We start from the raw sequence: 17,507 nt of genomic DNA on the forward strand, positions 1-17,507 counted from the left end.
CAAAATGGATCAAAGTTAAAGTTCTTGTTGAGTCTTCGAAGCACATATCACTATGATCAAAACATTTTGCGCTCAAGATTGCGCGTTAAACCAAAGTAACTTGTTGTAGGAACAGTCACTACTGTGCTACAGCGCCCCCTGCAGACCTCTGGTGATTCAGTGGACTTTGTGGTCCCACTTAATGATCCCAAACACAACTGGACGGTGGAATACTGTCGTCGACAGAGCCCAACACACCGCAAACTAAGAAAACACATGTAAATAGAAAATGTGCAAATTAAGAAAACAACTTTTAATCAATTTGACTGCAAGAAGTCACAAAAAATGCAAATATAGTAACACGCTGCGAATTTGGAAAACTACAGCGGAAATGTTTCCAGGAGACCTTAAAAAAAGGGATGAAGCTGGCTCTGAGTTCAACGCTTTGAGAAGATGCAACACCACTGACGGATAGCAGAGTTCAATAACTTCACAAGGTGTTGAACTACAGACTTTTTGCAGCGCATGTGTCGTCAAATTGATGAAGTTGTTTTCTTAATTTGCACGAGATTTCTTAATTGACAGTGCTTTGGGCTCTCTAGGCCACCGTAGTTGATATTACCCATGATCCTGGGCTTCCTGAACCAGGAGAGATGTAACAAATCCACCAAACTCGGTCTGGAAATCTTCATATTTTAAGGGTATCGTGATGTCTAACTCTTTTTGACTGATCCGCAGTTCAGCATTTCTCCTCAACACGCTGGGCCTCCAAAATAGCTCCATTCCCTTATTTTGCATCAGCTTCAAACCAATTTTGAAGCTGATATTTAAAGGTAAAAATGTTTAGCTTTTATGTGAGAGTTTTAGACAAAGGCCGACTGGCTGTGTCCATGTTCCCAGTCATTAAGCTAAACCAAATCTTGTATTAAATGGACATATATAAGTGTTATCAATTCTATCATCTAACTGTCAGAGAGAAAGCAAATAAGATGTGTTTCCAAAATGTCTAACTACTGCTTTAATCATAGTTATATTGCAGTTGAAATTCTTCTAAAACTTCAAATAGTATCTTAAATATGGTAAATGATTTGAAAAGAAGTACTCCAGCTTGGTTTCTGGCAGCATGGGCAAAACTTTGTTGGGGAAATGTGGATGTGTGGGCGGCTCAAAAGCAGCCTACACCTCCGCTTTAGCCTGGGGCCCTTGAGCAAGGTCCTGTGTGGCCCTTGAGCAAGGTCCTGTGTGGCCCTTTACAAATAATAATTAACCACAACACGTTTATAGTAGTCCACCTTCTAATTAAAGTGTTAGATTCTACGTTTTCTTGGCCAGCAGCGTAAATCTCAAGGTCTGCAAGTAGAGTTAAATCCACAGAAATAGGAATCCACAGAGAAAGAACAATAATAAGATAATTACCAATGAATCAATAATTCAAGGTTGCTGTAAAACACATAATTTATTTTGCATGTGTCAGATAGCCTTAAGCTATTTTAAACAGACGAGTGGGAATCATCTTTTCCACAAACACAAACACAGAACCAAAAATAAATTAACACTAGGGTAATACTGCAGATGACTGAGAAGTCAAGTGTTAGACGGGAGGCTGAAGGGCAGATAAGGAGAAGAACACGTTTTTGAAAGAAGGCCACATGCTAGCACAGTAGTAGTAACAACACAAAACCCAACAACTTCAAAATCGGAGTGTTTCAGGTCAAAGGGGTTTTTTTTATGTTCAGTGGAAACTGCTTATAGTGATCAACCATCTATATGGATCTAAAAGGTCTGGGGAAGAACCGTTCCTATACAATGCTTACAGTGTTCATTTAGGGTCTTTTCATGTTTTGACAGTTTCCCCCCGCTCTGTCAGCGGAGCAGCAGAGTCAGTGTGTGTGTGTGTGTGCGCACACATACGCAATAGTGCAATGTTACCTTTCCCTCAAGTTCCAGAACTATCATACAGAAATAATAGAAATCAACCGCTTATAGTGATACGTTTCCCCCAGGACAAACGTGATCACTATTAGCGATTTCCACTGTATTTAGTGTTACTCTACGTATAAAAGTGTTTTAAGGTGAAGTGCAGTCGTTCCAACCCACTCCTGGTTTATGTGGCAGGAATCTGTGGGAGGCCGAACTCATCCACCAACACTCCATCCTGGAAACAAAAGAAGAAAACACAATTAATGACAAACCTCTAAATATATACCTCTGTATTTCAAGTGTTATGATTCATTTGACTGGTTCTTGGTCGACAGGGCAAAGATTCAGTCAGACCGGATCAGAGCTGCTAAACAAACCACACTAATAATATACATTCTAAGCCTTTTGCTGTACAAACACTTACTTAACATTAAGAACAATATCAATAGCTGGGTATTAAAATAGTTGGACATGGGTATAAGCAGTCGAGAAACCGGATTAACTAATTTTACGAAAGAAGTAAAGTTTTCACATATGTCTGTTTGTTTTACAGCCGGATTAAACACAAACAGCAGATTCCCGCCAAACCTATATTTTGAATCACCTCTTTATCTTTGTTTTATGACGAGTGATCCTACCTTGTTTGTCTTGCTGTCACTGGGGATTCCCTCAGGGATCGACGGGGAAGCCGAAGCCTCATCCAGGTAGGAGTTGTCATCATCCAGCAGCAGCTCATCACCCAGCGCGTCCAGCTCTGAAACCACAGACACACAGTCACTGTAGATATGTCGACTCTTTAACACCAAACACTGCTGCTTCAAAGCTCGTGATTATTTGTCTCTGAGGGAAGGTATTCAAGTAAATACAAGGACAATGTGTCAGACACAGTCTGATCCGGTCTACCTGCTTCCAGATCCTCCTCGTCTATGTCTGGAGTGCCGTAGTTGCGGCTCAGGGACTCTTGGACCTCGTTGGCGTCTTCCATCATGTCCCCCAGTTGATCCTGTAAATCCTGTAAGTCCAAAAACACATCATAGCTTTTAGAAACAGATACTTCACAAACAGGAGTAAAGATTTTCACTTGGGATTGACTGAAGAGTTTGTTACACATCACCAAGAACAAATAATAATTTAACAGACATAGAAATGGACAAGACCTGGGAGATCGGCACATCAGGCCACATGTTAACACACATGGAAGAATGTCTTCAGCTTTCTAATTATTTTAAAGTTAAAATCAAACAGCATTGGACTGAAGTGGGACAAAGTAAACTGTACGTTTTCTTTTCCACACTTTAGCAAACAGTTTAAGTGTTAGAACATTTAATTACATTTCTTTTTACCTTAAATATCTAATGGTTAGGACCCTAATATTAAATGGAAATGAAGCCCTCTCACTGTTGTATACGTACTGACAAACCTTTCCGCTTGTACAAACAGAGAAAACATGACTTGATTGTTAGTTTCCCTGATTTAGGCCTAAACCATCAATATAAGGATTGCTGATAAGTTTCAGGAACAGTGCAGTGGTGTGTAACTATGGAGACCAACATGTGACAAACTTACATCAATCTGATCAACTTTGACGTCCTTGTAAGCCCTCTTCATTTCCTTTGCACCGATCTTCATGGCCTCCACCTGCAAACAGAAACAATGACAGGATCATTAGTTATCAGCTGGTTTTAAAAGTTTGACCCTAAACCAATCCCAGCGTGTGGCTCTTACTGTAGTTTTAGTGTCTTTCAGGGTCTGGATTGTGTAGTTCGCCTGCTCCATGTTGAAAGACTGCTGAGCCAGCTGCTCCCTTTGACCTTCATACCTGTGGAAAAACAATTGGTTTAAAATTTCACAATATATATATATATACAGACATACATATACAGAAAATGAATAAGCTAAAGTCTTGATAAGTGAGTCTTCATTTCATTAATTTCTTATGCCAAACTATCACTGGCTCCATCTTCTTGAATAATGAGAATCTGCCTTTTCTTGACTTTAAAGAAATCAAAATGATTTTGGGGGTTTTGGACAAAACAAGACAACTGATTACATTCACCTGAAGTCTAGGAAGCTGTGGCAAGATTTTTCAATAGTCAGTCTGATGAAGGCCGGTATGCTGCAATGTGCGGTTCAATATTTCCTTCATCTTTGCCATGCATGAGCCATACTAATGAAGGCTTTTTAAGTTTTCCACAGCAAAGGTGCCTTTCCTTATTTTCTTTATTCTATCATATTTGAGAAAATAATTTAAACATTCATCTATCAATATACCCATGATATATTTTAATATCTGATACCAATATCATGCTTAATTTGTTTGTATAACAAATGTTTTCCAATTTTGGTTATCAAAGATTTGTAACCACATAAAATGATGGAACATTTTACATTAAAAAAGCAAATCAGCTTGTGATCTCTGATGTTTGTAGTGTAGCATCTTGATACACATCCGCCAACATCCTGTGTACATGACATAAACATCTGCAGTTATTATCTGTGAAGGACTTACATTCGCTTCTGCTTCAGCACTCTCAGCGCCTTCTGTTTCACCATGTTCTGGATTTAAAAAGGAACAAACTCAAGTCCTCATCTGCCATGATTGAAAAACAACAATTATTCTGTGTCTCTTGTAATTCCTGGTGTGTCACCTTGGAGGGCCCATCTCTCATCTTTTTCATTTGATCCTTGTACTTGATGAGCTCAGCGTCCAGTCGGCCAATCTTCTTCTCCATGGACTCGGACCTGGCGTCCACCTGACACAGGATCAGAGGATCAGAGGAGAAATGATTTCCTGCCTCATCACAGTGTTGTTATAATAAACACTCTGTTCGAGCTGTGTGTGTGTGTGATGGAGGGAAACAGAGAACAGGATGGCTGAGGACTGAATGCTCATTATTTGTGTGGAGGTGAAAGATGCTCGCTCGGTTTAAGTCCCATAATAATAAAAAAAAAACCATAAACAACAACAGCCCAGCAGAACTCACATTGCCAATGCAGTCCGACAGGTTGGGAGGGGGTGCGTTCGGTTTCCCGCGGCCGAATATTCGGTTCATTTTCCCCACGTTGACTCAACTCTGGGCTTTTTTCTTTATCTTTTAAAAAACACACAAAAACAACCACACGCTCCAGGATCTCTCTCCCACAGAAGACACACCCGGAAGTAACGGTTCCAACGGGAAGGGCTCCGATTGGTCGGCGTAAACAGTCGCGGCCAATTGGGTGGGGTTTAGAATCCCGCCTCCGTGTGGCGAGCAGAGGAACAGCAGCTGTGGTAACACACCATTGTCTCCGTGGAAACGTTCTTCTGCTGCAGCCTTTGTTGAATCTGCAGAAAGACACAGCCAATCTATTTATGATTTTATATAAGGAGATGAATTTAGACTTGTTATATCATCTGTTCCCATATGCATCACTCTGATGGACAGTTTATCTATCATGTAATACTAAAAACAACAACATCAATAACAACAATAAAAGTAATAGCAATAATAAAAATTATAATTATAATCATCATCATCACCATCATCATCTAGATGCTAACAATGGAACCAATTAAAATGATTCTATACAACTACTATACAATCCACTGTATCTACACATCTTCATAGCAGTAACTTCCTTTAAATCAAAGTTAAACACCTGCTTTTATCATATTCTATTCCCTGATTTTACCTTATTGTAGATTTTACTATTGTAATGGATGGTCTTGCTTGAATTGAAATGTTTTTATTCATGTCATCATTCTATTATAACTCTCTTACATGAATTTTTTATGTATTCTTGCTTGTGTGTCTTTTATTATATTTATAATAATAATAGCAATTTTTTTAAAACAACATGACATAAACACATGTTATACGTAACATCCACTTTTTTCATATACAGTACCTTATGTATTACCCATTTATTATTCATTACAGAACCACTTCCACTCTTCCACAGCTGCATCACTTCTTTCCCTGTTTACATCTTCAGATAAGAGTCTTTTTGGCAGAATGTATAATGTTCTTGTACTTAGCACCATAGGAACAAATTACTTGACAACACATGTAATAAGGCACCAATTCTAAGATGTAAATTCTATTTGCTACTTTGATATTCTGTTCTGTTTAACTCAAATTAAACATGGTGGGTCGTGACAGCTAACTGGGATGTCATTTTGAGTGAAAATCCTGAGATTGAATGATTTTAGTCGATAAAAATAAACTAATTTAATGGAATTAATGTTTCTTCCCGCAAATTCTTGACTTTGAAGTGTGTGGAGCAACAACTGCATGAATCTCTAAAAGAAAACCTTTAAAAAAAGATTGAAAAGTGAATAAAATGAATGCTGTTCATATACTTATAAGTATAATATAAATATAGTATCAAGATAGTATACAGCATTTAACTTATGTCTTTATATTCCATCAACATATATTACCAACATTTATAACAATATTATAATCAAACAGCTAAAATTACACAAATCAAAGGAAATTCTCATGAACTGGCAAAAAAACCTATGAAACATTATCTTAAATAACTTATAATGCTTTAATTGCGCCATAAGCTACTATTGAACTTTTGTACAGGCCTCCTGTTTTTTGTTTTTTTTAAGTGTCACAGATGAATTGCCTCGTAATTATTATAAGCACATAACACTCATACACTTACTATGAATAAAGCCTTGTCATCCCCCTGACCTGTCTGAACTGCCTGTGACAGCTTCTCTTTTGAACAATGAAGCCTATTAAAGCCTTATTGGACTGCCTGTAAGTAATGGTTTGCTAATACAATTGCGTCTTCGAGAGACAAAGACAGAGAGCAGGAAGCAAATCAGTAATAGCACGGGGTTCGTCAGTGCTCACATAGAAAGACTGATTTAAATTGCCCCTCAGAGCTCGGAGAATCTCTGAACACCATTAGTCCTGTCAGCTGCTGGGAAGAGCGCTGCATCTCCCACAAGCTGCTGACAAATTTCAACCACAGAGGAAGACAGAGCACGTCTATATAATAAATACAGTAAAAACAACATTGCACACTCACCACTGCAGCACTGGAAAAAATTACTGAATGTCATGTGGGAGTAGCTTTGAGAACAACCATATTCTATACCAGCAGGGCCATAATGTTTCCCAGTTAAAACTGCGCTTTGGCCCCCCCTGCTTTTTCACAAATATATTATAAATATATCAAATTTTTCAATATGGAACGTAGTCCCCCTCATTGAACTAGATTTAAATTCAAGATCTGAATCAGTACCCTGAACATGCCGGACCTTTGAAAAATAGTTGGAGCAGTTTGTGCATATAGAAACGAGGAGAACACATCATTTCCTTGGCGGAGGTAATTAAACTGCTTGTAGATCTTTAATCTCCACTAATACAATCCATGTCTCCATAATCAAAATGTTGTCATCACCGGCTGGGCAATATTAGATCTGGAAAATCCAAAACCATTCAGAACCACAGCGGCAGCAGCTTTACCTGAAGCTCCTCGCACAAGCAGCCGCTGCAAACAGCGGCGCAAGGCCACCAACACAAAACCCCCCTCACCATGGAAACATGGCTTGTGATGTTATTCCATATTTTCTCCTCTTTGGGCGTTGATGAGTGTTAAACAAAGGACGGAAGAGAAATGAGTCAGTCTCACATTTTCTTTGGTGATTTATCGTGATCACCACCTTTATTGTGACTTCTGACAATCAGAGATATAAGTTACATGAAAATATAAATACAGCGTATAACAGATACAATGAGTTTACAAAGCAGCAGCACATTATACACAATTGGTGCTCAAACCTGGGCTGAGTGCAGCTGCTCGTGAACAATGGAGGCAAAGCATGAAATCTTGTCGATAAAGTATTTGAAGAATAATTAAGAAGCAAACAGTAGGCTGTCCACTGTGAGAGCAATAGGAATAAATAGTGCTACAATAACCTTCAGCAGTAAGTTTACACAAGAAAATACCTTCAGACTCTTAAGGAAAGAAATAATAATCACGAAAATAGATGTGGTCGATTGCTGATGTTTTGGAGCGAGCAAGCTATCAGAGCTAAGACACCAAGGATAAGGCACAAAAACACATCTTCTGCTATAACGACAGCTTTTGGCAGGTTATATATTTATAGTCAGTTCAATAGCAAGAAATCAAACCTTCAAAAGATTTGGATTTAATTTGATGAGGTGGATTTGATGAAAAGCTCCAATAACAACATCAAATCAAATTACTTGTCACAAGAGGTGAAGTACAGCGCAATAAACAGTGGCTCCAACCAGGAGAACTGAAATGAATTCAATGTATACCACGGAAAAGAAAACAGTTCCTTATCTGGGTTCATTCACTGATTGTTAGTTAGAATAATTAACTTGTTTATTCCTCATCAGTGCAGGTGCTGTCAAACACATAAAGCTGAGGAGCCCAAGCTATTTAAATTAACTGCTTAATATCACATATCAGGCGGTTCTACAATAGAATAAAATAAATAATAAAATCTGAGAGAAAAATGTTATTTTCACGAGGGGTGTGTTGTTATCTTGTTGCCTTGGAGCCCTCGGCCCAGTTTTCACACGTACTAGTGGTTTCAGACAAGGTGAGAACCCGGCAGGTCGACATCACCGGGTGCAATGCTCCACATCTCCTGGATGTGACGCAGCCTCCAGGCAGAGATGGTTTGAGGGTGAGGAGCAGTGTCGGCTGTAAGAACCGTTGCTTCCTGCACAGAAAACCATGGACGGAGATGATTTGACGTCTCGTCAAGATGAAAATATTCACTATCTGCTCGTGGGGATTTATGGGGGATGATCCCTGAGAGGTTATTACATATCCTACATGGGTTTACTCGCCAAGCGGAGACTCCTCAAAGATATAGGCGATGCCATATATTTACAGAACAGCTTTACACCACATCACAATTCACATTAGACACAGTTAGTGTAAAATTATGCTGAAGATTGAACCTGAAAAAAACTGATTTTCATAAAACTCCACTTGATCTTTTTATGCACGTGAGAAATATATTATTCACTTGAGTAATAAAAGCCAATTGGACAAATAGCAAAATGTGATTATTCACATGGTAAAATACTTTTGGTTTGTCTTTTTTAAATTATCAATACAAACAATGAAATGAAGAAGAATATGCTTTGTTTAGATTTCAGCTTTCTTTTTTTTTTCTATACATCAAGTTGCAATTTCTGTAGAAGTTGTAAAATTCGGAATATAATGATTTAAGAACTAACTGGGCTGCGATTCCGGAAGCTTATTTCAACTTTCACTGTCACAATCTCATAGGATTTGAATCTCCATTTTGGAGATGTTGCCAGAAAGAGACCAAAACCAATGATTTAGTTGGTATCTGAAAATCGTCCTACATCCCGACCTTTTCTGTTATCTGTGGCAAACAAGTGATTCCTAAACCAGGTGTAAACCATTCAATCATTGGTGATCCTTTCCATTATCTTTTTAAAGGATTAGTGATTTTCCAGAGGTCAACCCTTTGGAGAAATAAATAAAGACTACACCGCGTTCCACATTATTATGCAAATTGGATATAAGGGTAAAAAACATTCATTTTTTAGTTTTTGAATTAAACTCATGGATGGTATTGTGTCTCAGGGCTATTTGGATGATTGAAATCAATCTCAGACACCTGTGATAATTAGTTTGCCAGGTGAGCCCAATCAAAGGAAAACTACTTAATAAGGATGTTCCACATTATTAAGCAAGCTACATGTTTCAGGCAAAATAGGGAAGAAAAAGGATCTCTCTGCTGCTGAAAAGCAGCAAATAGTGCAATTCCTTGGTCAAGGTATCACAACATTGGATATTTCCAAAATAATTGCTCGTGATCATCGGACGGTGAAGAAATTTGTCACTGATTCACAGCACAAGCGGGTTCGTTCAGACAAAGGCAAAATAAGGAAGATTTCTGCCAAACAAATGTGTAGGGTTAGGAGGGCAGCCACTAAAATGCCATTGAATAGCAGCAAACAGGTGTTTGAAGCCGCTGGTGCCTCTGGAGTCTTGCAAACTTCAAGATGAAAGATGCTCAAGAGGTTTGCAAGTGTCCTTAAACCTGTTATTCGTTCCTCTAAACCAAGCTCACAACCAAAAAAGGGTTGCAGTGGGCTCAGGACTACATAAAGACTAAGTTCCAAACTGTTTTGTTTACGGATGAGTGCCGTGCCACCCTTGATGGTCCTGATGGATGGAGTAGTGGATGGTTGGTGAATGGCCACCATGTCCCAACAAGGCTGAGACGTCAACAAGGAGGTGGCAGAGTCATGTTTTGGGCCGGAATCAATGGGGAGAGAGCTGGTCGGCCCCTTCAGGGTCCCTGACAGTGTGAAAATGACCCCGGCAAAGTACGTAGAGTTTCTGACTGACCACTTTCTTCCGTGGTACAAAAAGAAGAACCGTGCCTTCCAAAGCCAAATCATATTCATGCATGACAATGCACCTTCTCATGCTGCAAAGAATACCTCTGGGGCATTGGCTGCTATGGGCATAAAAGGAGAGAAACTCATGGTGTGGCCCCCATCTTCCCCTGACCTTAACCCTATTGAGAACCTTTGGAGCATCATCAAGCAAAATATCTATGTGGGTGGAAGGCAGTTCACATCCAAGCAGGTGCTCTGGGAGGCTATTATGGCATCCTGCAAAGACATTAAAGCAGAAACTATCAAAGAACTCACAAGTTTAATAGATGCAAGAATTGTGAAGGTAATATCAAAGAAGGGGTCCTATGTTAACATGTAACTTGACCTGTTAAGATGTTTTTGATTAAAACCTTTTTTTGATTTCAGTAAATATGACCTCTTAATGCTGCAAATTCCACAAATGACAATTTTAAGTTCTTTAAAACCTATAAAATATCTTGAAACTCAGAAACTCAGAGACTCTGCATAATAATTTGGAACACTGCATTTTGAGTTTTTTATTTTTGAAAAAAATACTGTTATCATTGGGAGGTTTGTTCAATAAAATTTGAATTATACTCTAACAGTTGATGACTTGAAAAATATACTGACTGGCTGTGCATTACTATTTAGGAAAATCTGAGCAAAGTGTAATCTGCATAATAATGTGGAACGCGGTGTATAGCCCTCGGCGTTAGATGGCAGAGGTGATTTGAGTCAAGCCCAGGTCGTTGGAGTCCTCCCAGCCCTGACGCATGGAGGACATTTCCATGGCTAGTCATACGGGCCTGGGCTGCCTCACACCTCCGTGAGGGTCTGTGGGACACGAGTGGTCCCGCAGGGTGCTCCTCACCCGGCTCACCCCCTGGCAGTCCCTGTGTCCCGGCTTCCCAGGGCAGCAGAAGTCCCTGAAGCACCTCTTAAAGTTCTCGTCGAGGAAGGCGTAGAGGATGGGGTTGAGGCTGCTGTTGGTGTAGCCCAGCGCCACGCAGAAGAAGTAAGCGGCCATGACGGCGGTGGTCTCGGGCACGTTGGCCGACAGGGCCTTGACCAGGATGAAGATGTGGATGGGCGTCCAGCACACCACGAAGACGGCGACCACCACCAGCACCAGGCGCGTGATGCGGCGGAGGTTGCGGTCCTTCTCGCGCGAGCCCGACAGGAGGCGCACGCTCTTCAGCCGCATGACCATCAGCGTGTAGCAGACGGTGATGATGATGACAGGCGCCACGAAGCCGAAGATGAAGACACAGATCTTCATCAGCGTGTCCCAGTAGATGTAGGGCTCGGGGAACTGTAGGGCACATTCTGTGGTTCCTGTTAGTTACAGGAAAAGAGAGTCAGAGGAAGTTGAAGACAGCATCTTCATTTAAGGAGAAAAACAAGAAGATGCAACAGTCATGCTCGCAGCTCTGTGCACAGATGCTAAATGCTAACATCAGAAGACTATCAATCTCACAATAATCATTTTGTCATGGTGATGTTTAGAAGGTGCAGTTTAAGCTTAAGAAATTACGTCTTGAAACTTGAAAAGTTCTTTATTAATCTTTTCCAGTTTGACTATGTTTTATGTGTTTGTTTTCATTTATCTTATTTAAAGCTGGAAAAGGTAATATATCTTTGACTTTATTGAGTAAGAATAATTCCATAATTCAGCAATATGCAAATCGAGTTATCTGAGAGTAAACTAGACATCTGCACTTCCAATAGGATCAGTTTCCACGAGGAAACTGGAGCTAGGGGATCTTAAAATATATAATTTTTTATCCTCAGGGGAACTTGAATGTCTGAGATAAATTTCCAAAACGCATTTGCCAATGTTAACCTCATATTAGAACCATTCAAATTCATCCTCTGAGAACCATGAATATCTGAGCTTAATTCATGGAAATCAATCTGTTACTTGTTCTTTCGGTTTGAAGTGTTGGGCTGACGGACTGAGCGATGGACCAGAGACCACAGAGTTTCATCAGCTAATCTATAGCTCTGTAAATTGTAACAAGCTTTATTTGATGGAGGCTTATTGTGAACATTGATAATTTGATGGATCGGCGATGAGAAGAAAAGGAGACAATACTCCAAGTTCTTTTCTCAGTCAAGTTCGACCCTTTACGTCTGTCGCAGCTTCATCCAGTCAAGTAGCTTTGATCCAGACTCTCAGCAAACCCATAGAACCTCCTCTTCATGGAGTTTGAAGGATGCATCAGCTTATTGGTATAATTCAGAACCCAGCTGTTGGATGCAGAGCTTTAGGTTTGATAAGATTCCCTCTACAGCTGATAGGAGGTATTTTGTCTCTATAGCAGGCATAGACATGGAACACCTGGATGAATACAAGGAGAATGACTGTGAATAGATGCAAGGTCATGGTACCGTTGTTGGTTTTAGTGCTGCCCAGTATCATGGCAGGGATCCCGGCGGCAGACGACAGCATCCAGATGACCACGTTGATGATCTTGGCCTTGACGGGCGTGCGGATGTCCAGGGCCTTGACCGGGTGACACACGGCCACGTAGCGGTCCACGCTCATCATGGTCAGGGTGAAGATGCTGGTGAACATGTTGTAGTAGTCGATGGAGATGAAGACTTTGCACGCCACGTTTCCAAACGGCCAGGAGCTGAGCAGGTAGTCGGTGCTCTGGAAGGGCATGGTGGTGGTGACCAGGGCGTCGGCCACGGCCAGGTTGAAGATGTAGATGTTGGTGGCCGTTTTCATTTTGGTGTATCTGCAGTGGCAGGAGATAATAAAGAGGTGGAATGGGTTTGATGGATTTTTCCCGGACTTATATCTTTGTTTAAATCCATTAATGCTTTCAGATAAGCAGAAGTCGTCTGCTCAGCGTTCTCTCATCAGCCAGGGGTGTCTCAAGGGACTTTGAAGGTCCCGGGCAAAAAGGAACTTAGGGTGCCTTGCACAATTGTTGTGTGGACCACAGACTGTGTATAAAGATGGATGACATTACTGCCCCCCAAAAAGTGAAGCCAAAGCGAGTGCCACCTGCTGGCAAGCTGTGGTATAAACCATAAACCCTGTCTCCTCCATGTTAGTTGCTGGAACATGGACCAAACTAAAAGGTCAAAGTAGACGCCAAATACATTTTTCTCAAATAAAGTCTCTTTCATTTTAGGATGTTTTTATTGCACTGATATACATTCAAGTGGTCAAGTTTCCAGTAAGTTTGGCTTTAATCAGTTATTAAACAGGACAAAACGTAATGATTGACAGCTGAGACTGACTCGTGATTGGTCGAGCACACGTATCGTCAGAACCTCACTACTGCAGCTGCGTACCTTCTGACTCTAAATTCACAAAATGGCGGCACATGTATCCGGAATATTTTAGCTTAATTTCTGGATTTTGGGAGGAAGTCGAGATGCTTCATAGAGTCGATGCTGCAAACTGAAATAATCAGTCTTCCCGGGGGCCCCCCCTCTCCCCTCGGTGGCCCACCCTGTTGCTACGCCCCTGACCTCAGCAGCCAAAACACAGTATAATACAAACTAAAGCAAATTAGACCAAAGCAAGGAAATTATGTTCTTCTTTCTCTTCCACCTTCTCTAGGCAAATTCAAGGATGGGCTTATTTCTTATTCATCAATTACAAAGAAACGAGGCTTTATACAGAACCTGAAATGGAAGAGAGATAAATCTAATGGACGTTACAATGACACATTGTCATCATCGGTGAAGAAACCTCAGAACAATGCAGGTTAGAAATAAATGAAAAACCAACACATGTTGTGCACAACATGAGAGGCACAAACAATGATATTGCATCACACATGTCCACGCAGGCACCTGGGTTCACTTGATTCTCAACTCAATACATCCATGACAGCAAATCCATCAACCGACCAAAATTGAATACGCACTGATTTTTCCTGTGGCTTCAGAGCTCGGAAAGGACCAAAACTCACCTAATGATGACATACATCACCAGACAGTTGCCCACCAAGCCCACCACGAACACCACGGAGTACACCGCCACTATGATGGGGATGATGGGCGACAGGGGCTCGGGCTCGGAGTCCCAGGTGCCGTTGGGGGTGTAGTTGAAGAGGTCCGAGGACCCGGGCTGCCAGGTGAAGTTGGGGACACAGTCCTCCGGCTGGCCCGTGGGACATCGGTCCTCCTTGAAGATGTGGACCACGCTGCTCTCCATGGCGCAGGACGCACGCACCGGACTGATGCTGCTGCTGCTCCTGATGCTGCTGCTGCTCCTGATGCTGCTGCTGCTCCTGGGTGTAAACTGGTGATACTGGTTTCTCACGACTGCTGGTGGGGAAAAAAAACACGAAGAAAAAACTGTGCATCAGCCCAAACGACGGCTCCGCTGAGTGCCAGTGCGCTCAAGGACGCCTAGTGTTCCATCTTACCTGTGTCTCTTCTTCCACCCCCAAAAAAGTTCCTTCAATTAAAACCAGGCTGGTGATGAGTGGGACGCAGCCACAGATCTGAATCCAGATGTTGAGACGGGAGCAAAAGGTTTCTTGGTACTTGTGCTGAGGAGCAGAACATCCGCTGCCTGTGCCACCGCTGCCTGTTGCCCGGAGGTGCGCACTCGAAGCCCGACTGCTCACTCAGTGACATCAGAGGCTGAGCCAACAACACACAGGAGTATCCAGCAGAACAGCTCTAAACACAACACAGCCACATGCATTCAACACACAATCTTTATTCCACACAGTGTTCAGAGTTGTTTTCTGTTGTTGTTGTTGTGCGTAAAATGACCTCCTGCGCGCGTAAATCTCCCATTCAGACACCGACTGGCTCATTCCTAAATTTAAATTAATCTTCCAATTATATTTTGACTTAGTTTCCAAGTTCTCTTTAGTAAAACCAGGTCTGCTTCAGCATTACGTTCACATCTTTTTAAAAAAATGTTTAAATTCCCATCAGTGCTGTCATCAGACGTTCCCTAGCAACTCCTTTCAGATCCACCTCAGCAATGCAACCAGGCAGGACTCCGGTCAAGGGCCGAGGAGACATCCAGTGCGAAGGACACTCCACCTGCAGCCTTCACACGATGATTGAACCCGTGTGTGTACGAGCCGGCGCAGGGAGAAATGAGCCCTGGTGTCAAGAGTCAACTTTTAGACGTAATGAGAAAACTACTCATCACCTCAGTGGCAGTTTCACTCCATTTGAGACTGAGTAGGTTTTACTGGAGATGAGATTTGTCTCTTCACATCCTCATCAATATACCTATCCATCCATCCATCCTTCCATCCATCCATCCATCCATCTATCCATCCCGCCCTCCTTTCCTCATCTATCTATCTATGCAGCTCATAATCAAGCAGGTGCGGTTTCCCTCCCCTCCTTTATGCAAGAACTCTCGTTGCTTAGAGACCCATCAAGGCCAGATGTTGCTTAAGTGACAAAGTCTCTCTATCGATGTGTCTCTATTGTTCAGGTCTGTGCCGGCTCCACTTTTGGAGACAGAGTGTGACTGTGTTTGTCAGTGCAAATATTTGATGCAACTTTGACTGAGGTGCCACTTGAACCTTGGACCGGAGGCGGATCAGGAGTGAATGGCGTCCCTCTTGTCACATGAGAGCCCCGGCGGAGGAGAAGAAAAACACGGTGGCAGTATTTACCTTGAATGGTAATGACCTGGTGCCAGAGGATTGTTTGCCCACAGATAGGAACTGCTGCTGCTACTGCTGCTCCTGTGGCACTCGACACATGTCCTTTTGTTTGAGTTCCAGAGGAGGAGAGGAAATGTTTGTTATATAACCTCCAGAGCTGCTGTGTGTTTAAAATAATACATCAGTCAAAGGTTTCATGATGAAGGCAGGTATTCAATATCACTGATCTCTGTGATTTCATTCTCAGCTTTTCACTCAGTTTTTACCAAGTGGTGATACGAGAGGCAGGTTTTTAGATTGAGCCTCGCCAGTCGATTACTGTCTAGTTACGATTTGTCTCACTCATCCAATCTGAAAATACCCACATGGTCAGAAGGAGCAGATGAAAAGTATTTAAGGAGTCTTCGTTGAGGCAGGTTTGCAACTGCTTCACTGAGGATGGAACAACTGAACAAATAAATAAAACAGATTCATCACATGATCCTCATATGAGCTTATTCAACTAAATAGGTTTGTCCGTTTGCCGTAAAAACATAGAAATTCAAATAGTTTAAAAATAGATAATATATAATAATAATCTGTAAAATCAGTTTTTTTTTAACTTCGTGAGTTATACATATCTACATTTATTTTGATATTACTCTCAGCTGATTCTGGTCCCAGTCAGTTAGCTGCAAGATCAGATATTCCCCTATAATTCAAAGGCAATCCCTTAATTGGAAAAAACCTTCCAACATGAGAAAACATGAATATTCTCAGCTGAAGCACTCGGAGGATTTTAATATTCATATCAGTATCTGGCCTTGTTCTCGATTCAGATTCCAACACGTGCATTAAACTGCCTCATGTCTCCACAGAGGTTTCCGTATGGAAACAACAGCAGAGACGTCACAAACACCTGAAGAGCTCTAACACTTTTTTTTAGGTGTTGTAAGAATAGCTCTGTATGCAGACGCTGCCTCTCAGAGATCATCACCTTCATACACAGGTATCCAGATGGTGCTGCTCCTCAGCTCTGCCTGATTCTGCTCCAGATGAAAATGACTTGGCTTTTGGAAAAATACGATCGGCGTGTCCGACACCTCGGAACAAACTGTTCCCTGCTTTTGGTCACGCTTGTCCATATGATGTCAGAGAACATTTCCTCTTAGTGCCAGTGCTGACATTTGAGAAGTGAATTGTTGAAATCGCAGAACACCTTGTGCATGGAACCAATCAGAGGAGGCTCATGTTGTCAACACTGAACTTCTTAATAAGTGCACAGAACACTTTCCTTCCAGTTGTTCATTACTGTTTGACATGTTCACCAGACCGTACATGTGTTGGATTATGTTAATGCTCGTTTACATGCAGTGTTTGCCTGCACGGGATTATGACACATGGAATGGTCACTATTTCCTTTATTTGTTTAATACACATTCTTTAGCATTACGTTGCAGGACAATCAATAATCTAGAAATTACGCACATTTGCAGTTTATGGTTTTAACGTGGCCTCGTTGTTACTCTTGATCATGTACAAATCCATTTGGAGTCATGTTTCTTTTTATGTCATGAATTTAAGTCCAATATTCACTCTTATCAACAATTTATTCAACTGGCTTTAGTGGCTGAAT

General features: G+C 41.4%; 2 protein-coding genes across 2 annotated transcripts; both read right to left on the reverse strand.

The window, feature by feature from the left end:
• Nucleotides 1-1,448: 1,448 nt before the first annotated feature.
• chmp5a (charged multivesicular body protein 5a) lies at nucleotides 1,449-5,038 on the reverse strand. Its single transcript, XM_061084684.1, has 8 exons — nucleotides 4,884-5,038; nucleotides 4,548-4,652; nucleotides 4,409-4,455; nucleotides 3,625-3,718; nucleotides 3,466-3,537; nucleotides 2,803-2,911; nucleotides 2,538-2,653; nucleotides 1,449-2,134 (listed from the first exon to the last, which is right to left on the reverse strand). Exons 1-8 carry the CDS (start codon nucleotides 4,950-4,952, stop codon nucleotides 2,084-2,086), a joined length of 663 nt encoding a protein of 220 aa, XP_060940667.1. The 5' UTR covers nucleotides 4,953-5,038; the 3' UTR covers nucleotides 1,449-2,083.
• A 6,041-nt stretch (nucleotides 5,039-11,079) lies between these two features.
• On the reverse strand, nucleotides 11,080-14,463 carry oprk1 (opioid receptor, kappa 1). Its single transcript, XM_061084658.1, has 3 exons — nucleotides 14,219-14,463; nucleotides 12,675-13,027; nucleotides 11,080-11,618 (listed from the first exon to the last, which is right to left on the reverse strand). The coding sequence occupies exons 1-3, from the start codon at nucleotides 14,461-14,463 to the stop codon at nucleotides 11,080-11,082; spliced, it is 1,137 nt and encodes a 378-aa protein (XP_060940641.1).
• Nucleotides 14,464-17,507: the final 3,044 nt, after the last annotated feature.

Source organism: Limanda limanda, chromosome 13 (assembly GCF_963576545.1).
Source record: "Limanda limanda chromosome 13, fLimLim1.1, whole genome shotgun sequence".
NCBI lineage: Eukaryota > Metazoa > Chordata > Actinopteri > Pleuronectiformes > Pleuronectidae > Limanda > Limanda limanda.

What these genes read in the sequence shown, in the direction of transcription:
- chmp5a (XM_061084684.1), bottom strand. Translation starts at nt 4,952, where the DNA reads ATGAACCGAATATTCGGCCGCGGGAAACCGAACGCACCCCCTCCCAAC. An exon ending in TGTCGGACTGCATTGGCAAT is followed by an intron (nt 4,653 to 4,883) that starts GTGAGTTCTGCT and finishes ATCCTGTGTCAG; the next exon opens with GTGGACGCCAGGTCCGAGTC. An exon ending in TCAAAGTTGATCAGATTGAT is followed by an intron (nt 2,912 to 3,465) that starts GTAAGTTTGTCA and finishes TTGGACTTACAG; the next exon opens with GATTTACAGGATCAACTGGG.
- oprk1 (XM_061084658.1), bottom strand. Translation starts at nt 14,463, where the DNA reads ATGGAGAGCAGCGTGGTCCACATCTTCAAGGAGGACCGATGTCCCACG. An exon ending in GTGATGTATGTCATCATTAG is followed by an intron (nt 13,028 to 14,218) that starts GTGAGTTTTGGT and finishes CTGCCACTGCAG; the next exon opens with ATACACCAAAATGAAAACGG. An exon ending in CAGCACTAAAACCAACAACG is followed by an intron (nt 11,619 to 12,674) that starts GTACCATGACCT and finishes TGTAACTAACAG; the next exon opens with GAACCACAGAATGTGCCCTA.